At 37.5% G+C, this 26,629-nt stretch overlaps 2 protein-coding genes across 2 annotated transcripts; both read right to left on the reverse strand.

Moving 5' to 3' along the window:
* Positions 1–7,841: 7,841 nt before the first annotated feature.
* On the reverse strand, positions 7,842–10,569 carry LOC115924326. The gene is made up of 2 exons (XM_030986457.1): positions 10,566–10,569; positions 7,842–8,425 (listed from the first exon to the last, which is right to left on the reverse strand). The coding sequence occupies exons 1-2, from the start codon at positions 10,567–10,569 to the stop codon at positions 7,842–7,844; spliced, it is 588 nt and encodes a 195-aa protein (XP_030842317.1).
* A 1,362-nt stretch (positions 10,570–11,931) lies between these two features.
* On the reverse strand, positions 11,932–12,822 carry LOC115924269. Its single transcript, XM_030986378.1, has one exon. The coding sequence runs from the start codon at positions 12,815–12,817 to the stop codon at positions 12,278–12,280; it is 540 nt and encodes a 179-aa protein (XP_030842238.1). The 5' UTR covers positions 12,818–12,822; the 3' UTR covers positions 11,932–12,277.
* Between the last annotated feature and the right edge of the window lie 13,807 nt (positions 12,823–26,629).

The following is a 26,629-nucleotide window of genomic DNA, read 5'->3' on the forward strand; positions in this document are numbered from 1 at the left end:
AGTCGAACTCTTACTTGGAGATGCGACACCACTGACTCCATCCTTCCAACCCCGTCTTGGAAGCTCCTTTAGGAAATGCCATCAGGACTTTGAGCTGAAGGAAGCGAATTGCAAGAATGGAGGACTCGATTCCGTTCCTCATAGTCTTTCTGAGGATATCGTGCGCTTAAACTTGAAGAAGAACAATTTAAGTATTCTTTTTAACTCATCGTTTCAAAGATACCCTCTGATCACCTACCTGGACCTATCTGTCAATGATATTAGGACGATCGGATACAGGGCTTTCTATCCACTCAAGAATTTGACTTACCTCGATATTTCCGAAAACCTCCATCTCGTGTTTCCAGATACAGGCCTATTCAGATGGGCCACTAAGCTATCTACTCTGAATCTGACTTCAGCAAACTTGAAATGGCTGCCTAATGACACATTGAAATGGATCTCAAATTCAGATACTATATCATTAAATCATAACCAGTTGTCATCCGTTAATTTCAGCTCATGTGGCAGAACACGATTCGCTGACTTGTCTTGGAATAGTATTGAACACCTAGAAGCGGGAACTTTCAACTTCGCCTGCAACACTGATACCCTCGCTCTGATAGGTAACCCCATACAATCAGTTGATCCAAGTGTGATTGCATCGCTAAATGTACGTTCATTGGTGCTAGGAAAAAGACACATAGGAGGTGAAGCTTTCAGAAATATATGCATCGGTATCTCGCATTCTAAGATAGAAGACGTTGCATTTACACACGCCTCTTTGAATTTTATTCATTTTTTAGAAGATATGCTTGATTCACTCCGAAATCATTATATTTCTGTTCTCGACTTCACCGGCAACGCATTATTGGACCAATATAACTTAGGCTTATCTAATTTGAAAAGGGTGAGAAAACTAAAAATGGGTCTGAACGATTTTTTTAGTCTAGATCCAGGAATCTATAATGGCATGCAGGAATTAAAAGTATTGCAAGTGGACCGTAACAGATTAAACGATATCAATCCTTATAAGGAAACCTGGACAATAGATCTAGTCGAGTTGAACATATCTCAAAATCGTTTTTTTCACATTTCTGAATATTCATTTGTCGGTTTGTATAACTTAACTCTCTTAGACTTGAGATCAAACCACCGCCTTGTTTCCTTATACCTAGGATCATTTAAGGGACTTGACAGCATTCAAACTGTTTATTTGTCGGAGTGCAATATTGTAAACCCTTATTGGCGATTGACCATCCCACATTTGGAATCACTTTCCCTTAACAGCATGACCGCTCCTTTCGAACCAGGAGAATTCTTTAGAGGAACACAATTTCTCGTATATTTGGCCATGATAAATGTTGAACTTAGTATCTTACATTTGTGGAATGCGATTCGGAACGTTTCTCTTTTTGATGGACTGTCTCACCTTAAGACTTTGGATATGAGTGAGAATCCTGGTTTGAGAATTATCACTAATTTGCCTCTTGGGATCTTTCGGCAACTATCTGCTTTGCAAGAGCTTAATTTAGACTACTGCAAAATAGTAACATTACATCCACTTTTATTTGCAAGACTGTACTCTCTTCGGAAGCTGGTGTTAAGAGGAAACACGATTAAGCAACTTCATTCGGATTTACTGGCGGGGTCAAAGTATTTAAAAAGCATTGACCTTGAAGGGAACTTGTTATCGCACCTCGCTGAAGACATTTTTTCAAACAATAAAATGCTGACAAATATTTCACTAGCAAATAACAAAATATCGCTTTTCAACAAAAGTACTTTTACACCTATTAAATCTTCTCTTTCATCTCTTGATGTTTCCGAGAACCCAATCATCTGCAACTGTGATCTGAAGTGGTTTCTTGTTTGGCTAAATGGGCCGATACGCCTCATCAATGAGGAAGCAACTAGCTGTTCATTGGCGTCATTGGTTCCTCTTCGTGACAAACCTTTGCTCGATTTTGATGTTAACATACTTTGTACACCCAACAACATTTTCCTTGTTTGTTTAATTCCCCTCGCCGGCATCAGCGTGATTGTCATCGTCGTACTCGTTTATCACAATCGATGGCCGCTGAGACACAAATTCTTTCTCTTGAAACTAGCAGCCCTCGGGTATATGGAGATACAAGATGCTCGAGACCACAATGCCTACGAGTTCGATTTAAACGTTATCTTCTACGACGATGACGAAGAATGGGTTCGCCAATTTCTCCAACCAGCTCTTGAAGAACAGCTTCCACAGTTTCAGAAGAACGTCTTTGGTGACGGAGATCTCGTGCCGGGTATGTACTACTTGGATTCTGTTGACTACGTGGTGAGCCATAGTTACAAGACCATCATTTTACTCAGCAGAGCCGCCGTGCAAGATCGCTGGTTCATGCTCAAGTTCCGGACGGCCATGGATCACGTGAGTGACACCCAGACCGAATTCGTAGTCGTGGTCTTTCTCGAAGACATCCCAGACGACGAGATACCGTTCCTGGCGAGGTTGTATCTCAGAGATGGCAGACCTTATCTCCATTGGACTGAAGACGTGAGAGGACAAGAATATTTCTGGGACAAATTGGTCAAAACTTTGACCATTAATCTAAAGACCAATGACTTAGTCCCAAACGAGTAGAACACATGTGATGATTATTCCAAGTAAAGCGATTCGGGATGTTAAAATATCACATTTCCCCGCATTACTGCTTAGATGAATCAATATTTCAAATGTAAAGCTGCTTGCACACAAACAATTTGTTTGTCTTAAATATGCAAATTTAGAATGATAAGAATAGATTTCTCAATACAATAATCATCCCTGCGAAATTCGATATTTTGTTAATCATTACCAGTTCAAGTGAAGGAATTCTTGTGGAGTAATAATGTTGTCGAGATGTGATCTCACTGGTTTATTCAATGCGTTACGCGTGGTCGTACGGATATGATGCGGTCAACCACGGCGTTTTTATTATTTTCATTATGTGTGAACGAATGGCAAATTATGCGCGCAACAAAGGTTTTAGGCGTATTCACTTAAATGCACTTAAAGATAAAGTTGAGTTCTGGTCATGCGATTGCATTGTGAAAGAAACGGTGTGGAACCGACCAGAAAAGGTTGATCATCTAGCATATAAGAATTTGTGTGTATTGCAAGGTTCTGGAATCATCAAAATGATAAGAAATTTGGCCAAGTCTTGGTAAAGTTACAAGCACTTGCACAGAAAGATGTATATGGGACTACACGAACACGTGGCGTAAAAAGCCGGCCCCCCGATTTTTACGATGTTACATGCATATTTAGAATATGAAGGCATTTGAAGAGCCATGCTTTTCAGGGAACATGTCTTAACTGATGTTCTTCCACACTTGCATAATAAGAATGAGTAATGCTCACAAATTTTTTTTCACCTCTTCCCAGAACTCAACCTTCTCTTTAAGGGTAATACAAAGTTTTGGTATGGGGTCATGAATTTGGTTCAAATGAACATATTGGACGCATATGCGGTCCTACAATATTCAGTGATCGTTGTTGCGGTTGAAATCGAGTCTAAAGTTATGAAATTGTAAATAATAAACTCTTTATGTTGTATAGCTCCCTCTAAAGGTTAAGATATAAATTAAGCTATAAAACAATGTTTCTTGACTAAAATCTACCGATTAGTTGTTCCCGTTCGGAAATTATATATCACAACTACATACTCTGAGATTGTCATGGTCGCAGCTACCATTGTACGACCGTAGGCGCTACTTGAAATTTATCAAAATTCACCGGGAGCACCGGTAAATTTTTATATTCAATTTTTCCCTAAACTAAAGTAGTTTAGGGGCTAAATTTTCTAGTGCTTATAATACATCCACAGGGGCATCCAAATATATCAAAATGTTGAAGAATCACTATCCACCCAATTTTCAAAATTTCCCAAAACTTTGTATTACCTTTAAGTCATTATAAAAACTATATATAAAAAAAAAAAAACGAATCGCCGCGTTTTACCGCGGCACATCTGAACAAGGGTTAAGTGAGCCGCAATCTTTATTATGATAGACACATATTCCCATCTGTGCATGGAACCACTACGGAAGTATTGATATTTTAATCACATCGTGATGTTTTACCAGTATATTGAATGTTACATTATGTATATCTTACTCAATAACCACAGTACATTATATTCATAAGCGTTGTACACAACAGGATCCGTACTATAAATATTGACAATCAGGTAGTGTATAACGTGTGCGTGGTATAGCCAGGCGCGGATCCACGGGGCGGGGAGGGGGCCCGGCCAAAACAACTTTTAAAAAAGATGGTAACGTTAATTTTACTTTCTTTCAACAAAAAATGAAAACGGGCCCCTCTTCCCCGCTGGTCCCCAAAAAGTAACAAAAGTTTAGTGTTGTGTTTTTTTTTCTTCAAAGGAGTGGGGTGAGCGGAAGGGGGTGGATGTTGAGAAAAAAAGGAGTGTTCACCCCCCCCCCCCCCCGTTCACGCGGTGCCGCATTAAGGGGCTCAAAAACGTCCACTTTGGGCAATTTTTTAAAAAAAGGGTATATTTTCAAAATGATTAAAAATCCGGCTGTACGCGCCGGTATACGCGTTTAGGGGTAATAGGGTTTAGGGGGAGGGTAATAATTCGTCGTGTTTGCTCATACGACGGCCGCGAGAGGTAGCTTATCAAGCGCGAGTCGGTTTGAAACGATCTTAAGATCGTCGGTGGATCAAGGTGGATACCCACGATACCGACCTAGACCTACCAAGTCTCACGCCTATAGCTGGTCCCTTATATTTTGTTTCGCAAAATACAATCTACAATACCTGTTTAGGTGTACACCCTTCTTTTTTAACTACCCGTTTAGGGTGTGAATTCGGGAAAAAACCACGCAAAACCCTCATTTAGGGTGTATTTTGCTTTCAGAAGAAATCCTCGTTTAGGGGGTGTCTGGAAAACACTTTTTTGGTGAAATACCCGTTTAGGGTGTGAATTCGGGAGAAAAACAAAAACAAAACCCTCATTTAGGGTGTATTTTGCTTTCAGAAGAAATCCTTGTTTAGGGGGTGTCTGGAAAACCTGTGGTCACGCTTGCTTACAGTATTTCTACATGACTGAGACCCCCACAAGATCAAATTTACATTTCATACAACCAATATCACAACAATATTTGTATGCATTATTATTGTTATTATTATTATTATTATTATTATTATTTATTAACATTTATTTCCTTCTCAACAGTACAATATGAAACACAATGTATATATACATGATATATGTAACAACATAGAGTATAGAGTAAATAATTCAGATACGGAAGGAGGCGAAAACCCGGAAAGCAAAGCTTGAGTTTGGAACGCCCATAATAAATTAACACAGTTACCGAGAGAACATTATAGATATTATTTTGAAAATTACATGTTATATAACAGAATGTTGATAGGAAAGAAAGAAAAAAATTAAATGGAAGAGAGAGAAAAAATACTTGCTTCAATAAAGCCATCTTTAATAAAGTGAACTGATTTCTTATCTCATTTATAACATAAATGTACTGCTCATCCTCATAATATGTCTTTATTATATTTTTTTAATGAAAAAAAAGAAAATGTCTTATTAAAGGTACTATGTCCCATTTGCAGGCTAAAAAAATGAAAAAGTTAAATTCCAACTGCATTTGAAAGATAATACTAATTTAGAACTTCCCTAAAAAAGGTGGGGCTTGAAAATGTCTTCAAGTGGGAAAATAACGACTATTAGTTGTCAAATCGACTTTAGGGCTATAGAGCCCAAAAGTAATAGTCTTGATTTTCAGACAATTGTACCGAACGGTCATACGTTTTATGCTGCGCAAAGATTCAATCAGTTTAATCTTGGCCATCAGAAGAAGTGGGTTATTGACGTAGACAAATGCTCATGTATACCCTTTACAACTCTTTTCATGTATGTTATTACCAAAGAAGAAAAAAGCCAGTCAGTCACTCAATAGTGTCTGACAGTGAAGTCTAGCAAGTAAATGGGTTTCCTTGCATGATTTGAATATGAGGAGACTGCTAACGTTTAAATTTCACAGATAGGACATACATGACATATTCATAATTCCTGCAAAGTTCTACAGAATATGAGGTTGGCTGCAAAAGGGACATAGTACCTTTAAATCTGGAAATAAAAATTTGTTGCTGTATCATAATACAGATAAGTGCATTATGTCGCTCCTCTTTTTAAACAAAACATATTTTTGAGGGGTGAAATTTGAGGCAGAAAGTACGTGAAGTACACTCCTACATTGACTGCATTAACCTGAATACTCATACAAAAGAAATGTTAATTAGCTTCCTTTTTTCGGTATCGCAAAACAAACAGAGATCTTTATTGACAAAGCTTAATTTGAATAAAGTATCATTTAAAAACAGATTTCGATTTAAAACTGTGAACGGGAAATACCTAAGTTTATTATCCATTGTAAATCTGAAACTCATGTCGTTAAAATACCTTATTGCATTTTCTGAACGAAAATCTGAATTCTTTTTCCATTTTAACGCTATATTTTTATTTTTTCTAATGTTTTATAAATACTTCTACAGTTTTTTTTCGTCTGGCATTAAAGGAATAGTTGAGTTCTGTTTTCAGATCGCAAATGCCTTCAAAGTGCATGATTATTGCTCTTATTCTTATCTATGACATTTCTAGTGCCATTTTAGAACCTAAAATTGCTATGAAGGTATAGACCCCAAAAATGTGTGAAATTTAGCCAATACGATCATACCAATGCAGCTCCCTTTCAAAGAAATACGGCGACCTTTAATTAATTATTTAATTACAAATAACAATACACGGGCCAGGTGGTTGTGCGTAATACAACCAACACGAAAATGCCAGCAAAAAAGCCAACATCGGCATTGGCTGAAATATGTCGTAAAAGACGCTATTTCGTTTGTTCAACGGCTTTTTCAAATTATCTAATATTTGTGGTGGTACACAAATATTAGAAATCGTTATATTTATGGATATTTCAGCCGTCTCTGAACCGATTTTGATCAAACAAAGATGATTTTGTCATTTAAATTGTATGTTCTTTCAAATTTGACACTCAGCTTTGTATTATCTCACAAAAAATATTTTGTGTAGCGCCCTCTGCAACACTACTCAACTATCCCTTTAATACTGAAATACATGGTAAAAAAAGTGGTTCGCACATTCTATGTTGAATTTGTCCAGGTTTGAAGTGAATGAGCATCGGACAGCTTGTCGTAGTGAAAATACACTGTAGAAATCAAGGCTTATATTAAACTTTGATTTACATTGAGGAATTTAGCGACAAAATAGATTCCTTCTTTACTTATTAAATCATTAATAAACATAATGCCATTGCCAATGATTTGAAGAAGAAAAAAAAGGTTTTCCAACGATGTGTCATTAACTAGATCTATTTCTCCATAAAAGTTGCACTTACAAATTCAAGTTTTCTGTTGTTTATATGAATGAAGAAATTGAAAATAAAGAAAAAATTGAGAATTTTTTTTTTTTTCGAGAACGAGTTTCGAGTTTTTTCAAAGTAAATGTCTCCATAAAATAAGTGGGAAGGCCAGGTGCCGGAACATAAAGTGCTATATTTGTTTCTTGGCTAAAAGTGAATTTCGATGAAAACTTAAACCTAAACGAAAAACCAGGATGATTATTGGCAACGTAATGCCCGAAACTCCTCATTTTCGCGTGTATTTTGATTGCGGAATAATATATTTACTACAATGAAAGACAAAGAAGGTTCTTATTTCAATACGAATTTAAAATCCATTTTCTTACGCGAATCCTACCTGTTTTCATACAAACTAGTATTACAATTTAAATAAATGTCTACTCTTTTATTCCGATTGAATCTTAAGAAATGTCTATCACTCTGAAGTTAGGATAATAAGTTTGAAGTTTAGTAAGCCAAGGAATGGTTACATCTGGACCAGAATAAAATCGTTGTGCTAGCGGCGTACCGGGTTTCCACGGCGTGTACTCTTTGGAATATCCTAGGACAAACCGGATTCTCCCCATCAGTCCCTTCTCCCGGAGGAGACGTAGAAAACTCTCCAAAAAATGGATGCATCCACTACAAGGAGATAAGAATGTGAACAGATGTAATGTGTGCATTTGTCCGTCCGCTGGCGGCCATTTTGAAGTGTTAACCCGACTGCTTAGCCAGTTCAGTATCAGCATTTCGGCGTGCGCGTTCCGGCTACCTGAGGTACTGGCTTCTCTCGGGCATGTAGCCATGAATTCGTCGTCGACGCACAGCCCCATGTTGTCGGCTAGTTGGCGTCCATGTGGGGGAAGGGGCGAACGACTGTCATGATCGTAGCGCACCCGGTCGAGGGAGACCCCTGCGTAGGTCTTCCAGGAGCTTGCTGAAAAGCGATTCGCCAGGCTCCTGGACAAAACCCTAAGAATGAGGTCGTCGTGATGCATCGATGCTGCTAAAGAAAAAAACCCAGATATTTCTTATTCGTAATATTTTCATAAGCCCTATACACACTGGTGGATTAAAGGAGTCATTGGAAAATTAACCCCCGAAATGTGCCCCTTTCAACATGCTTAATCAACATCAGTGGCGTATCTATAAGGGGGTGCAAAGGTGCTACGTAGGCTTACGTATCCCAGGCAGCACTTGAAGTAGAGCAAAAAGCACGAAAGATTGAGAAGATGAGCGAAAAAAAATTTTAAAAAGCAAAAGAGAGAAAAAGAAAATGGACTCGTAGGTAAAATTCAAAATTGATGGTATTAAGGAATATGATTTTGTTAACCTCAGTGTTTAGTCAAAATCTCAGGCGCGTATGCAGGGTGGTTGGGGTCGAACCCCCCCCCCCCCCCCCCTCCTCTCACTTTTTTTTTTAGTGTATATTTTGGAGGGAAACCCCCCCCCCCCCCCTCGAATTAAAAAAAATAATAATAATAATTTAAAAATAAATTGTGCTAAAGGGTGACCCCCAAAAGGTGACCTTACCCTCCCCCACCCCCTCCCCCCTCCCCCAACTGAACGAAATATCGATCGGCCTAATTTTCAAATTTTCGGGACCAAAAAAAAAATGTGCTCGTATTTTGTTTCGTTCCAATAATTTATGCGAGCAACCATCACCTCATATTCTGGAAACGACTTGCCCGAATATTTTCATATTTGGGTGCCTGTATATCAATAAAGTGCCCGGATAAACTAATAATAATTCACTGAAAACAAATCCGGATGGATCACTCTATTCAGAGCCATTCATTAAATGGCTCTGATAAAAGAAGTCAAGTTTTTCATTTTTGTTCCATCGCTACGACCTCCCGCGGAATTAAAAACAGGATGCCTTGGTCTTGACAACGGGATGCCGGAAATCCACATGTTCTGGCAGCATGTATTTTGATGACGAAGTAATAAAGTAATATCTTTATTAAAAAGACTGTGTCTTTTTTTTTCTCGCTCGCTTCACTCCGCTCGTATGTACATAATTATGAGCGGGGGCAAAATATTTTCTTCTCTCTTAATTGCTTGTTTTTTAGAGGTGTCCCACGGTTTTCGTCCTCCTCCTGGACATCTAGCCCTTCTATACATTATTTTTGTCTAAGCAATCAATGCTACAAGATGAGCTTTTAAATTTCTTTTGAGGATATCTTGCGACTCTCGTAAAGTCGGCTTTTGTTGGACGAGATGTAGGCTGTCGACAAGTAAACTTCTACAGCGCTATAGCTAGGGCATTGTATAGGTCTTGACATTTAGAAGGTGTTTTTTCTCGCGAGATAAAGTAAGTGGGCTTAATATCCCCAGTGTTTACGTAATAAATGGTAATGGCACTTCGTTCATTTTGAAAAGTTATGTGTACCTTATATTAACAATTTTGAAAAAAGTAAGAATCAATTTGTGTATTAGTTAACAAGAAATTTATGTGTATATACATGTGTGTGTTTGCGTGTGCGTGTGTGTGTTTACGTACGTGTGTGTGTGTGAGTTTGTATTAAAAATGCCGTCAAGTTATATCATGAATAATACTACCAGTGTTTGTGTTACAGGACATCACGCGTCAGTAGAAAAAGGGGGAAATAAAATGTCACTGGCTTGCTCAGGCTTCCGAGAATCTTTAAAAGCAATTCCCGGTATTTACCTGAATGAACCGGTTCATTACAACTTTCAAACACAATTTTCTAACGTATATACATATATATATATAGATATATATAATTCGAATACTAGGACACTACTCACGTTTAAATTTCACAGATAAGAAAAATACGTTACATATTTATAATTCGTGCAAAGTTCTCCAGAATTTGATGTTGGCTGCAAAAGGGATACACTACTTTTAATATAGTTCAGTGGTTGAAATTATACAATTATATGAAATATAAAATTAAAAAATCAGACGAAGAAGTAAATACAAAAATAGTGGAGAATTCCTGGAGGACACAAATGAAAAAGTGGTAATATTTAAAAAGAATTGAATTAAAAACTGGTATTGTAGGCCTACTTAGTCTGGATTTGGCACAAATAACAATATATACATGTATCATAAATACATTGTAAATTATAGAATGATCTACATCTCAATGATATTTTGATAGAATATTCGTTAGACTTACCCATATTGATAAAAATGTGTTGCTTTTGAATCATCCAGATAGAATGTTGTGGATCTATAAAGTATAAGGCCTATATAATAGTCAAATTAGTTTAATTTATAATGATGTATGATAAAGGTGACGTATCATGCACTGCCGTTTCTCCAGTGCAGTGAATAAAGTCTATTAACACGATTAGTATTTATACTATTAATTGTGCTGTAAGGCATGAGTCATATCCTATTGTGAAATACAGACAGTAGGTGAAAGGGCCCAATACATGGTATTACCAATAACCTTCAATTATGCATACGAAGTACTAACATTGTGTCACCAATATGTGGTTCCTGTTGGATTTCGTTGGTTATTTTGGATAATATTGTGGGTGTGGGGACTCCCCAAACAACATAGCGGAGCACAGTGTATAACTAATATAAACCATTATAAAAACACACCAAACCGCATGCATACCTCACACCCACATACACACACATAACTACAGAAAAATATTCTGCACAAACGGATCCCCTTTCAGAGTGCCATGGCAAACTTCGTTCGGCAAGGATCAAATGTAACTATCGTCATACATTCTCATCAACAGATAATACAGTATGTATAAAGTAAGAAAAATTATGTTTCATTCAGAGATTTCATCTAAAATTTTAGAAAATAAGAAAAAAATGAATAAAAGAAAAACAAAAATATCGGTATTCAAACATCATAATTTTGATATATTTTCACTTTCATTTTATTTACAAAGTAAATGCAAGTAAGATACATATTATATTCTGTTAATGCATACAAAACGTGTAATTTTCTCCTAATTTCTCAATCAATTTAGGATACATGTATTTGGCTATGGTGTTGACAAAATGAAAAACAGACAAAGAAAGGGCCCAACACATGGTGTTACCAATAGCCTATATAGTGTGAGTCAAAAAAAAGTTTACACCTAGAAAATTGCTAATTAAAAATCTTCTATGAACAGTAAATTATTATACATCTTATAAAAGAGTGTTTTATCCTCAATAATGTGGTATCATTTTTGTGCGGTGTGTGTTCACGGTTGGATAAACAGTAGGCATTGTTTGCGAGAGTGCAAAAATCGACTTGCGCCAAAGTTGTTTATGTGATGTTTGAATAAAACAATTGGGATTTGGGTTTTAATTCGGTCTTTACAGATCCAAATAACATTCCTAACAAAATTAATAATGCCACACATATCAAATATCGAATATCAAATACCAACAAACATGTGTGCGCGTGTGTGTGTGTGACTTTGCTTCTGCAAAAAGCATTATGCAATGCATTTCATTTGATACATTCAATTCATTCCCTCACTCCGCCAATCCCAACATAATACATACTGTAGGCATCACTTAAATATGTCACTGTACAAATACATGTAGATTGAACACAATGGTAATCACAAAAGAGATAAGCAGTACTTTTTACAATTTCATTGCGTTTTTGCAGGTCAGGTGGTAATTTATTTTGCCCACAAGAAAATTATATTGGTCTCGGAAAATTTCAGATAATTTTTCAGAAGGCCATCGAGACCGGTAATTCAGGTCCATCTCGCTGCTCAATCTCGCTGGCCATCCGAAAAGCAACAAAGGTTTTATTTTAATACGAATTTGAAATCTCCATTTCCTAAAGCAAATCCTACCCCTTTTGACACAACATATTATTATAAACATAATAAATGTCTACTCTTTTATTCTCATTATATTTTAAGAAATCTTCATCACTTTGAAGTTAGGAAAATAATGTTGGAGTTCATAAAGCCACGGAATGGTAAGAAAAGGACCAGGAATATTTAGACCTCCTGGCGGCGTGTACCATTTGGAATATCCTAGGACAATTCGGATTCTCCCCATCAGTCCATTCTGTCGGAGGAAATGTAGAAAACTCCCCAACCACCAGATGCATCCACTACAAGGAGATAAGAATGTGAACAGATGTAATGTGTGTAGTTGTCCGTCCGCTGGCGGCCATTTTGAATTGTCAACCAGATTATGTAACCAGTCCAGTATCAACAGTTCGGCGTGCACGTTAGTACTACCTTCTGATTTGGGGCATGTAGCCATGAACTTGCCGTCGACGCGCATGTTGGGAAGTCGTTGTCCATGTGGGGATGGGGACGAACGACCGTCGTGATCGTAGAGTACCCGGTCTAGGGAGACCCCAGCGTAGGTCTTCCACGTGCTTGCTGCAAAGCGATGCGCCAGGCTCCCGGACAAGTTCTGAAGAATGTGGTAGTCGTGATCCATCGATGCTGCTAAAAAACACATATATTTCTAATTCGTATTATTTTCATTAGTATTTTTTAGTTTTTGTTTGTTTGGGGGGGGGGGGTATTTATTCCATTCATCATAAAAATCATATATACAATGCATACAAAGTATGAACAAATTGAAATTTGAAATACATAAATACATGTAGAAAGGTAACATTACAGATAATGAGAATACAATAAAATTAACAGGAAATAAGTTCAGAAAGCAAATTTATGTCGAATGAGGGGTCAACAAAAAGCATTTAGCCTTGTTGAACATTGACCCCTAAAGCCCTTTACACATTGGCGGATTAAGGGGTCACTGCATCTTTTAGGAACTTAACCCCCGAATGTGCCCCCCTCCCACTGTTCAAAATATACGACTACCGCACAACCGCTGCAGATGGCGACTTGCCTTTTCGTGAATTTTTCTTTTCAAGTTATTGTCTCGCAACTTTTGAGACAATTCGCAAAAATCGATAAAATTTACCCCCCCCCCCAAAAAAAAAAAAAAAAAAAAAAAATAAAAAATAAAAAAATAAAATAAAAATGGCACAACCTGCCCTCAAAAAGCCAAGTCAAAATAGGGTTAAGTATTATGATAAGGCAGGTAAAGATGTAAGAGGTAAAAAAAAATGCAAGAGGTAAAAATGTCACACGTAAATACGTCAGAGCTACAAAAAGGACTCCTAATTAGAATCCGATGTTGATGGTATCAAGGAATCTAATTTTGTAAACCTCAGTGTTGAGTCAGTAGCTCTCCTTGTCTTTTGATGACTTTTTATGTGTATGGACAACAACAAAAATCTCATTGAAATAAAAAATTGAATACCAGGTATACACATGGTGATGATCATTCTTTGATATAAAGCAACATGCACACGCGTATCGGTATGTCTCTTCCACACAACAGCCAGTAACGTAGTCGGGTCGAAAAGATTGCAAAGGCTTCAGGATGGGGGGGGGGGGTATTAAAATGTAAGTGCAGTGTTTTTTGTAAAGGTTATAATGTTTATTTTTTGTTTAGGTATGAAGCAGGCTTGATTATAAGGAGAATGCTTACACAGGCTACAATCCTTTTATGATGTATTAGACTTTAAGCCTTTATATGTTATGTTTCTATCGCGAAATGTAATTTTTTACCTCTCACATTTTGGATACACGAACAGATTATGCACCCCCAGTTTGAAGGGTTAATTGCATGTACTATATATAGAGAGGTTGGAGGTTTAAGAAACGAAAATTGTCTAAAGCTCGATCGCTTTGCTCCCTCGCATCAAGATCTTGCAATTTCATGTCAAAAATGAATAAATACCGTTTTTAAAAGAAAAAAGGTTAGAAAAGATGTAAATCTAGTTGCTTTGCTTCTTATTACGCCTTCCTTTTCTACAGTGTTGAAAATAATATTTGGGAAGGGTCAGCATTTCAAAGAAATCTTAGGTTTCTATAACCATGCCAACGTCTTTGACTACATTGATCTAGAGAGTTCCTTAATTGTTCGCCCCAGTCGAAGGACAATTGAATAGAAAGTCGCTTATTTAAGAAATTAGCAAATCTACTGCCCTTTCTGCATACGGGCTCCCCGATTCCCACACGGAATGTTAGTTCCAATAATTTATGCGAGCAACCATCACCTTATATTCGGGCAGTGACTTGCCCAAATATTCCGATATTTTGGTGCCTGTATATTATTAAATTCGCGCAGCAAAGTGCCCGAATATACTAATAATAATTACTTATGATAATTACTTAAAACTAATACGGATGGATCGCTCTATTTAGAGCCATTATTTAAGGGCTCTGATGATAACATTTAAAAGAAATAAAAGGGGGGTAAGCGGACACTTTTTTTTTTTTTTTGGTAGTCCAAAAAAAAAATCGCAACGACTCAGCCAACCGAAAAGTCGCTCAGTGGGGGGGGGGGGGGGGGGGGGGGGGGGGGGGTAAGCGACACTTTTTTTTTTTTGGTCTCGAAAATTTGAAAATTTGACATTTTTTTCGTTGGGGGGGGGGTAAGGGCACTTTACGGGGGGTTTAGTTTTTTTAGGGGGGTTTACACACATAAAAATACCAAAGGGGGGGTTTGAACTCCCAACCCCCCCCCCCCCCCTGCGTACGCCCCTGTATATGTGTGTGTGTGTTTTCAGGGAAGGTGGTTCATTTCAATATTAAATGCTTTTCTTTCCAAATTTCAGTGACAATCTCGTGCAAATGTCTTCTTTGTGGATTATATAACGAGTACAATATCATGCCATGATTAACTTACAGCTGAATGACGAATAACCATATGGATAGTCCCTGTAGTAATCTGTTAGAGAAAAACGGGACAGACTTTTTAATAAATATATATGGTATTCAGTCCATAATCTTGGCATGATAAAATGATGAATCAAAAATTAAACAAGAGAAGTTTGATAATCACTTGACCAAGCTGATAGTTGTATATCATCGAACATTTCTGAGCGACATAAAAAATAATGTCCGATAACAATGCATGAATCTTCTCTTCTTCTGAATCAATATTTCCGTCATTAGATACACATTCACACAGATACAAGAAATACCAAAAAGAAAAATATACACATATAAATATATTAATATATAAATATGTCATATTCCAATTTTTCACTATGACTATCATTTAACTATTTCGAAAGTAGTCTTGTAGTAATGCCAAACTTTGTTAGCTGATAACAAGGAACACATACCACACACTGTTCCTAGCCTCCTCAGAATACCCAAAATTGAAGCGACAGAATAATGATACTACAAAAATGAACAAATAATCAAAATGAGGCTACAATACCACTTCTGTAAATGTAAGGCTAATTTACCTCCCCTCCCTGTAATATTCTTTTTTTCTTCATCCCTAAATTCCAACAGGGAAATCATAAAATCAGACGAAGAAAAAAAATACTAGAGATTACTTGGAGGACACAAATGAAAAGTTGGTTATATTAAAAAGAATTGATTTCAAAACTGGTATTGTACTTAGTCTAGATTTGACACAAATAACAATTATATACATGCATTATAAAATATTCTAAATTAAAAATTATAGAATGATCTCGTCTCAATGATATTTTAATAGAATATTCGTTATACATACCCATATTAATGGAAATGTGTTGCTTTTGAATGGTCCTGATAGAATTTTCTAGATCTATATGGCCTATAATCGTCAAATTAGTTCAATTTTCAAAGATGTATAATAAAGGTGAACTATCATGCTCTGCTGATTCTCCAGTGCATCAGCTGCAGTGAATAGTCAAACTTTATTTGCCAGATTATATATACTATTACTTGCTGCAAGGCATGAGTCATATCCGATTGTGAAATACAACTGTTGTCATGTACGAAGTACTAGCAGTGTTTCACTCATCATTGGTTATTTTGTAATTTTTTTTGGTTCTTTTGGAAAACATGGAGTGTGGGGATTCCCACAACGACATAGCACAGTGTATAATTTAGATTTCATTATTCAGGCTCGTTATTCATCTCACACTTCGTTAACTTAATATCCACTTTATCATTAACACTAATTATAATACACACCCACGCGCGCACATACACAAACAAAACTACAGACAAATATTTCTCTGTACAAATAGATCCTGTTTCACGGTGCCATGGCAAACTTTGTTCGGCGCGGATAAAATTTAACGACCACCATATACATTATAATAAACAGATAATAAAGTATGTGTTAAGTAAGAAAAAGTATGTCTCATTCAGAGATTTCATCTGAAGTTTTAAACAAATGAGACAACAAATGAAAAAAAAGAAGAAAAAAAAGAATATTGTTACCCAAACATCATCATTGTTGTATAATGTCACTTTTATTTACAAATTGAATTTAAATACGATGCATATATTATATTCTGCAAATGCATACAAAAACACGTAATTTTCTCCTATTCACAATCAATTTAGGATAGCCGTCTACGGCTATGGTGTTGACATAATGCAATTTTGGAAATAAACTTGCACAATCTCTTTAGGTTGATTTGATTTGTTCTGATTAATTATATTCAAATATGCACTTGTATGGAGACATACACTGTATATCATCATCATAAATAGATCATCAATGGCATAATCAATTCAATGTTACATGCATGAATGGATCGCCAGATGCTTTCTTCAAAGCTTGATGGAGACGTCCAACAAAGATTTCAACTTCTATAAAGAAGTAATATTTGAAGCTGATAGTTTCAGTTTAATTAGTATAATGGCATTGAACCCAAAATATACAGTGAACAATATTTTTGGTGGATAGGTTCCCTTTTCAATGAAAGACTTCAATCTTCTTATACACAGGACCTGATACATGAAATCCAAACATATATACTTCTATTTTTAAATAATAAATTGCACTACCTATACATCTAATATAAAATCAAGAAAGACGATTGGGTAATGCATTTCTTCCAATTAATAAATAAAACTTTATTTTCAGAATTTTCGGACATTAATTTGTAGTTATGCATTACCCAATCGTCTTTCAAATGTCTCTCTATGGACGCCAAAAAACATTAACATGGACATTAACTGATACTTAAATAGATTGATAAACAAATATATAAAAATATACATTTATACTGCAGTTATATACAAGCATTAAAACTAGATTCTCCAAGGATAGTTTAAAATCCATCGTTCTGGACCGTCCGATTGAAACCAGAATGGTGTTATCTTTGTCTTACAGTATACAAGATAATTATCCTTCTGGCTCGAAATGGATGATCTCACGTTTTCAACAATGTAGTGAAACATCTGTTTCTTACTTTCTTTTCTTTGAAAAGGATATCAACCTTCCCCCCCCCCCCTCGAAAACAAATAGAGATAGATGAACAATTAGTTGCATTGTGTAATAACTTTTTTTTAATTAATGGGAAACGTATACATGGACTATCTTTTCATGAATTAATGATTAATCTTTCAAAAGTGATTTACAATGTTGCATTGCACCTTTTTAGGCTTTATATAGATAAACAATGACAATGAAGTCCATACATTGTACACATGCTAATTATGCTATTTAAGACAATTGCATTACTTAAAAATAAAAACTCGGGTCATAAATGAATTCCTCGTCATAGAAAACCCTTGAAAAGTCGTATTATCCATGTTTTCAGGCTTCCTGGATTGAGATTAGCAACATTATTACATATTGCACATATGCTAATTAATTGATTATGCTAATATGGCTAATAAAAAAGTTGCCCAAGGTTGCCAAGCTGGCAACCAAGCTGTATTTGCTTTAATACCCATCTTAAACACAAATCAACAAAAAAACCTTGTACTTATCAACTTTTCCAGGTCATGTACATGGTATATGGTACCGTCTACTGGACTATTTAGTGGAGGAGCTAGCAGTGGATTCTTAACAACACTACTAATTGATATATTTGTTAAATTATTATATTGGGACCAAATAGATATCGCGCACGTGGTCGCGTAGTCCCATATACATCTTTCTGTGGACAGTGCTTGTAACTTTATTTTTATTTTTATTTAAAAAGGTTTATTTCATTAAAAAACATTCGCGGCCCGAGAGTCGAATTGCATTTTTTTTTTTACAAAGTTTACATCAGTGGCAAAGTAAAATTACACGTAAAACATTATGCATGGTGAAGTAAAATTGCAATTTTTTGTACATAATATATAATTGTGCTTCAACCACCTTGGCAAATTGCTTGGTACACAAAAACAGAAATCTGAATTGCATTACCAAGACTAGGCCAAATTTCCTATCATTTTGATGATTCCAGAACCTTGCACTGCACACCAATACTTATATGCTAGATGATCAACCTTTTCTGATCGATTCCACAACGTTTCTTTCACAATGCAATCGCATGACCAGAACTGGTCATGACCTGAGCTACAGAGAATTCGGGATCTTGGAAGAGAACGGCTAATGTCTTCAACAACCAGCTCGTGTTAGGCTTGTCTGATATAGCAGCAAATGAGGTTTACATTTCGCATTGCTATAATTCAAACCTAAAAACATTGAAAAGATTTGGCATTAGGCACAAAGGGAATAAGTATCCAAGAGTTGATCGCAAGTAAGAAAATGACAAGTTGCGAATGAAGCAGCACTCCCTATAAAAGCCATATGCTCCCTTGATAACGCGAATGTCCAGCGGTGAACTACCCCACGACATGTATATAGAGAATTAAATCAATTTTTACCGGATATCCGCTAGTACTTCAGGGCTTCTGGTCAGGCTATTAAGGCTCGGAGGTAGATCCTTCAAAAAATGTATTTGAACGTAGACAGAAAGCTGTATGCAACAAACACTGTACTCGCAATAGAATCCAGGTGCGCCCAACGGCCGTGGGTCGTGCAAATGTCTTTATCGAAATATATGGTAAAACAAATTCCCAATATTTGCTCGGCGTGTATTTTGATGACAGAGTAATATTGTAACGTGAAACCCTCTAAAACCTTCACAAAAATATAAGTTGTGACTCTCCGGCCACTAATAGGCCTATTCTCCTCTTTCGAGAGCCTCAAAAATAATGCTGCCACCAGGTAATTTTTAAGAGGAATCACCAAACCTACGAGTAGGAGTTTTATTTCCTAATTATTTAATGTGATGGAGAGAATCAGGAATAGAAAATCATCTCTGATTTAAGGGGGGAAGGAGAGCAAACCTCCATCAATGACATGTCTTTCATCACCAACTCTCATATAAGCTCGCCTCTGAATTTCCACTCAACAATGGGTCAAAGGTCATTTCGTGCAGTGTTTACTTAGTTGCGCGCTGGTATTCACGTGATCAAAGTTTTGGCGGTATGGCTCAACGACACACCAAACTGTGGCAAAACTCGCCTTATTTTAGCAGTCATCATTATTGAATCTTCAAGTAACATGGTGAGTTTGATCTCGATTGTAATTATTTCAAAGTTAATATCAGAATGAAGTAGATAAGTCAAAATTAAGAAGATAATTTGCCAAATAATGAGAGCCACGTGAATGTTAATCCAGCACGCCTAGCTAGTGCATGAAAGTCATGCACTCACTGCACGTAATGTAATGTACATGTGTGTAAATCTCACAACCTCTGTATCACCATCACTTGGTAATAAAGCATAGAATCATCACACCAGTTTCTCTCCATCACTTCAACATTCTCACTCTTGGTTTCACTTGTAGCGTTTAGATTGAATAATAAACTGTCAACTTTTATATCAGCTGAAGATGTTAACTCATTATTCTAGCCTGAGCTTCGATGGTGGTTCGTTTTCCTGAAATATACAGGGGCGGTCTACTTAACTTCTTCCAAGCCTATTTTAGCATACAGTATAATCGTAGCTATTTCCTAGCTCCACATCAACAAACAGCATGATCGCTACCCAATCAATCACTGAATTCACTCAACTAAATTAAAGTACCTGCTCATCATTCTTTCATTCACAAACTCTCACAGTGTGCATCGTACGACGAAAGGAATTGAATTTTACGAAATGATATAAAATTCAACAGAACTTTATTAATGATAAAACTCTTGAACATTCCTGTAAAATCTCAATAAAGTGCATAAATGTTGACATTTAAAAGTTAATTTCAATATCGAGTATAACAAACATTACGTACGTGTAAAATAGAAGTAATCCTACTTGTTTGCTTACCTAAGAGTTTAATTCCTACATGTAACTTATATCTTAAGTTAGAGTTTACTATTACTAGTAGCCTTTACGTTACATAAGGGGGGGGGGGTATTTAATCCCCATTCCATTAACTATACATCCTGCATATTTTACTCCAAGAGTTGTGTTCTTATTCGGAAAGTCCATTCATTCTTTAAACTGTCCACTACTAATCCACAATGATTTTTCTGGCGTTTCGGACTCGTGTGAGAAATCCTATCTTACTGCCTGCATCAGGCGCGGATCCAGGATATCTTAGGGGGGGGGGGGAAGGGGGGGGGGGGGAAGGGGACACTTTTTTGGGGGGGTCTCGAAATTTGAAAAATTGACATCCGTTGGGGGGGGGGTGAGGTCACCTTTTTTAGGTCAGCCATTGGCATATTTTTTTATATTTTTTTTTAAATTAAAAAAAAAAAAAAAAAAAATCACAGAAAAGGGGGGGGGGGTGCTCCAAAATACACACATAAAAAACCAAAGGGGGGAGGGTCAACCTCTAACCCCCTCCCCCCCTTCCGTACGTGCCTACTCGTCTGAAAATAGTTTTTCCCCTCTCGCGCGAAGCGCGGAAGCTTTTACGTTTCATTAAATCATTAGAAAAAGAAGACGATTCGTTGTACAGTTTTTTACTCTTAATCCTCGTCTTAATTCATCCCCCTCTCCCGCACAAAGCTCGGAAGCTTTTACGTTTCATTAAATCATTAGAAAAGGAAGACGATTCGTTGTACCTTTCTCGACTCTTAATTCTCATCTGAATTCAGTTTTCCCCTCCTCCCCCCTGCACGAAGCGCGTAAGCTTGTACGTTTCATTAAATCATTAAAGAAAGAAGACGATTCGTTGTACCGTTCTCGACTCTTAATACTTGTCTAAATTCAGTTTTCCCCTAGCTTCGACGTTTCATTAAATTTTTAGAGAATGAAGACGATTCGTTGTTCCGCTCTCGAAAATAATTTAGTTTCCCCCACCTGCGCGAAGCGCGGAAGCTTTTACTTTTCATTAAATCATTAGAGAAAGAGGAAGATTCGTCGTACCGTTCTCGACTCTTAATCCTCGTCTAAATCAACCCCCCCCCCCCCCCCCCCCCCCCCCCCCCTTCCGCGCGAAGCGCGGAAGCTTCGACGTTTCATTAAATTATTATAGTAAGAAGACGATTCGTTGTACCGTTCCCGAAAATAATCCTTGTCTGAATTTCAAATATGTTCTTTGTCTATTCCCTTTTCTTCCTACGTCCTCTTCCTTTACACTCCTCTCTTTTTGGCCGGCGTTTATTGGGGGACCACCCCACCGCACCCCTGGCTACGCGCCTGCTGTCAGATGAACATATGTTGATACCTTGTCCGCCCGGAAGCTCAGGGGTTTAAGATTTTAATTTACTGTCAGATTAGCATTCAGGGGTCCGCCTTAGCCCCTAGACGGGGTCCAGGGGGCAGAGCCCCGGAAGTTCAGGAGTTTAGGCATTTAATTACGGTCAGATGAGCATTATTTTGATACCTAATTGTTACAATGGCAGGTTACTAATTGGCTTGAGGTTCAGGGGGCGGAGCCCCGGAATCTCAAGGGTTTTAGGCACTCAATTACGGTCAGATGAGTATCGAGGGGCCCGCCTAAGGGCTCTTGGTTGGGTCCAGGGGGCAGAGCCTCCAGAAGCTCAGGGGTTTTAGGCGTTTAATTACGGTCAGATGAGCATTTTTGATAACTTATTATTTGTGACACAAGCAGGACACTATTTGGCGTGGGGTTCAGGGGGCAGAGCCCCCAGAAATCAGGGGTTTTAGGCATTAAATGACCGTCATATGAGCATCTAAGGGCCCGCCTTAGGGCCCTAGGTGGAATCCAGGGGCAGAGCCCTTAGGATTTTAGGCATTAATTTTAATCATGGTCAGATGAGCATATTTTGATACCCCATTATAATGTGACACTGGCAGTTAAATATTTTTTCTTTCTTTCTATTTCTCTTTAATATATTTTTTCAAAGAAAGTGTGGGGGAAGGGGCTCGAGGATCCCGATCCCCGCCGTTCCGCGGGCCCTAATTATGTAGGCATCTCAAGAAGCATTTTCTTGCCTGGCTGTAAATTTAGGAATTTGTCATTTTCCAACAAACGCATGAAGTGAGGAAAATTATCTCATTTCAGCATTATTTGTTAACCACCGTTATGGAATTATAAATAAATCACGTTTGAATTCTATTTCTCCAACCCCCCTCCCCTATCAGTATGCCAGTGCCCCCCCCCCCCCCCCTCCGATCTACACCTTGTTGGCGGGAAAATTGCAACTGATATCCCTTACCTTTCTTCATTCTCTTTTTTTCCCTTTCCTTTTCTCTCCTCTTTCACTTTCCCTTCCCTTCCTTATCTCTCTTTTAGGTTTGCTGGGGGGGGGGGGGAGGGGCACGGTCATTTTGGTCCCCAACCCGCTCCACACATTGTTGGCGGGATTAACCGCAACTGATCTCCGCTTCTTTTCTCCCTTTTCTTTTTTCTTCCTCTTTTTGTTCCCTTTTAGCTCTCCTCTTTTCCTTTTCCTTCCTTCTCTCTTTTTTTGCGGGGACGGGAGGGGGGAGGCTAGGGTCTTTCCCCCCCCCTCGATCCACAACTTGTTGGCGGGAAAATTGCAACTGATATCCCCTTCTTTTCTTTTCTTCTTCCTATTTTGTCCTTCCCTTTTTCTCCTCTTTATCTTTTTTCTTTCCCTTTCCTTCCTTCTCTTTTATTTTTTTATTGGGGGGGGGGGGGGAGGGGGAAGCAAGTCCTCCCCCCCCCCCCTCCGATCTCCTTCTTCCCTCTTTTCCTTTCTTCTTCCTCTTCTTTTTTTCCCTTTCTCTCCTCTTTCCCTTCTTTTCCTTCTCTCTCTCTCCTTTTTTTTTTTTTTTTTTTTTTTTTTTGCGGGGGGGGGGGGGGGGCCAAGGTACGCTCGGCCCCCCCCCCCCTGGATCCGCGCCTGTCTATAAATTCTGGGAAAGAAACGGAATGGTTTGAGGATCCATTTGCTAAATCAAGTTTCTCTCGTCTGATTTTCGAAGTGTAGACCCGTCGTATTTCTTTGAACAATCCATCATCCACTGAGGATTGCCCTCTTTCTTCAAAAATTGTCATAAACGCGGAAAGCAGCCTGTAGTATAGGTTCCTTGTGAATATAAAAGATGAATATTCCTGTAATATCAATCTTACATCCTCTGTTGAATATTGGCTCAACAGACGAGGTCTTCCCGAATCCTTCTTACGTAGATTCTCCACCACAGAGTAGTTGTGGGTGCTACCTTCGTGCGATCCGATGATACTTTTCAGTGTGTTGCAGCCAGCGTGTGGTATGCAACAATAAAACAACTTCTGCTTTTCCATCACGATGAAATGGTCGAGGGTGGACACTTGTTGACGAGTGAGATGGTTGTACAAACGATATGTAGGTTGCATCCTCATAGCCTTGCATCCGTGGAATAGTCTGCTTCTGGTCTTTCTATTAGATTTGAAAGAAGAAAAAAAAAAGCCTTAAAAACAACTTCTGAACAAATGAGTGTTTATAGTCAGTAGTGAATTGCGTTTCTTCTGTTCACTCGAAATATTTTATTGTGTTTCTTTGAGCTATAGAAATATGGTTTCTGTTGTATATATAACAATTCATTTCGTTATTTCGTCACTTGTCTCTGATGTAAGGCAATACCTCAAACATGTTATGAATAAAAGTATACTAAAACCAAATTATAAAAGGGAAAAATGATCGAACTCATATATACCCATGCAGAAAAATTATGATCATTTTCATGAACATACACCATGAATACCACAAAAACATACAATATAGATTGATTATTTAAAACAGATTTTGTCGTCAAATGCCGGAAGTTTTTAATGGAAGAGGAACGTAACAAGTCTTATAGTGATAATATTTTCATTAAAACCGACACCGGTTGAAATAAACAACAAAATGACATATAATGATGGTATATAACATCATCCCCGCATTAACATTAAACAAAATTAATAAAATAAATGTATTCATTCATAAATCTCACCTCTTTTGCATTGTCACTTTCAATAAGGGACAATATTCTGTTGCTTGATTCCAACTTTGTTTCACGATTCGTGCTCCTTATTTCTCCAAAGCGTCCACTCAATATGTGATCTAGTTAAAAGAGGAACATTAGAAAAAATATTTCAGTAAGCCTCACTCAAACAGTAGTGTATCAAGAGATTGATAAACAGGTGTCAAAGTCCGTATAACATCCCCAGGGGTATATAATGTACCTGGACATTATTTAGACCCATTGCGAAATTCATTGTCTTTGGGCTTTAAACGGGGGCGTACGATGTCTTCCCCCTTGTTGGATGTGCAACTGCTAAATTAATTTAAGTAAAATGTTGTAAGTATCCGTAACGTGATTCGAATTTGTAAACAACAATAAATAGAAGCTGTATATACCTGAGTATACATACGAGATAATTATAGCTGTCCCGAGCAACATCAATCCCAAAACGAACAGTGATCGTATTATAGACATGATTTGTATGGAGAAGTGTTTTTACAGTAGAAAGTCCCAATTTAATAAACACACACAATGAATCGTTTAACATCGAACTGCCTATGAAGAATCTTTTTTGCCTTGTTGATAAGAGTGTGCAAAGAGAGAAAATGGGAATATTAAACGACGATATGGTACAGCTGAACAAACAAAAATGTGGATCTATAAATTCAGCTAGACAAGTTTGCAATGATTTGATTGACATAACCCAGTATACATCAGGGAAGGGCTGATCAAACATTAGAAAGTATTTTCTTTCATACCATGTCCATGACTAAAACAAATCACACTAGATTTCAGAAAATCAAACCATAGGCCTATTATGTTCATGCATCTATGTTTTCAACTTTTACTTGTACGTTGACTGGCCCTTGTAGACCAGTATATTGCCAAGTGTTTTACTTAAAATTGTAATAGGTCTGAAGGAATGATAAAATACATTACAGAATTATATCGATTAGCTAAAATCCAGACTAAATTATTGTTTACATTGAACAGGCGCGGATCCAGGATTTCTTAGGGGAGGGGGCCCAACTTTTTTTTCTTTTTTTGCTCCCGAAAATTTGAAAATCGCGCCGGCCGAAAAGTCGCTCAGTGGGGGGGGGGGGGGGGGGGGGGTAGGGGGGGAGGGGGGAGGGGGGGGTACAGAGCACAATTTTTTTTTTTTTTTTTTTTGCTCCCGGAAATTTGAAAAACGCGCCGGTCAAAAATTCGCTCAGTGGGGGGGGGGGGGGTAGTGAGCACATTTTTTTTTTTTTATCCTCAAAAAAAATTCAATTTGCACCCCCCCCCCCCCCCCTTGAGCGCCAGGGGGGGCCCAAACCCCAAAAAAGGTAAAAATCACGTGATTTTACATGATTTTTTTTCTTAAGGGGGGGGGGGGCGGGCAACCGGGCCCCCCTGGATCCGCCACTGACATTGAATACCAACAGGTGTTAATCTACAATATAAATATGTTCGACGTTACTTACTCAAACTCTAAAAAGTAAAGTCTCGTACGTGTCATTCGAATTACAATTTGATGAGTATTTTTCTTTAATGAGTATTTTGATTGCCTTCATATTTATCAATCCGAATTAGATATCGACCTTTTATTTGCCAGGCGTGTTGATTGAATATAATAGTGGATCACAAAATATTTGCTTGTATTGACATTACATTTCTGTCTGCTAACTCTTATAATGCGCATACCTGTAGTGGTTTTATATGGGTAAGTTTCAAGCATTTGGTAATGCCAGGGAGATGAGAGTGAGACTGTGTCTTGGAAATACAATGTGGAACATTAAGGATGTCATCGGAATAGCACGCGAAGTGCTTTTCCTTCTGATCATTTTGGATCACATGCTTGTTATCTTTATTTCTTCTTTTTATGATTTCAGTTAGGGTCAATTACTTATTATTATAACTTGGTCAAGATAATATACTATTCACGATCACAGAAGCGGATCTAGAGGGGGGGTTGGGGGGGTTGCAACCCCCCCCCCCCCCCCCCCCCCCAAAAAAAAAAAAAAAATCTTATCTTTTTTTAAAACTTGTAATTTTATTTTATTCTATTTCTATGTATTTATTTCATTTATTATTATTATTATTATTATTATTATTATTATTTCTTTTTGGGGGGAGGGGGGGGGGG

This window comes from Strongylocentrotus purpuratus, unplaced genomic scaffold (assembly GCF_000002235.5).
Source record: "Strongylocentrotus purpuratus isolate Spur 01 unplaced genomic scaffold, Spur_5.0 spur5_scaffold_15, whole genome shotgun sequence".
NCBI classification, from domain to species: domain Eukaryota; kingdom Metazoa; phylum Echinodermata; class Echinoidea; order Camarodonta; family Strongylocentrotidae; genus Strongylocentrotus; species Strongylocentrotus purpuratus.

Coding starts and splice junctions, on each gene's coding strand:
- LOC115924269 (XM_030986378.1), bottom strand. CDS start 12,817: ATGGATCACGACTACCACATTCTTCAGAACTTGTCCGGGAGCCTGGCG.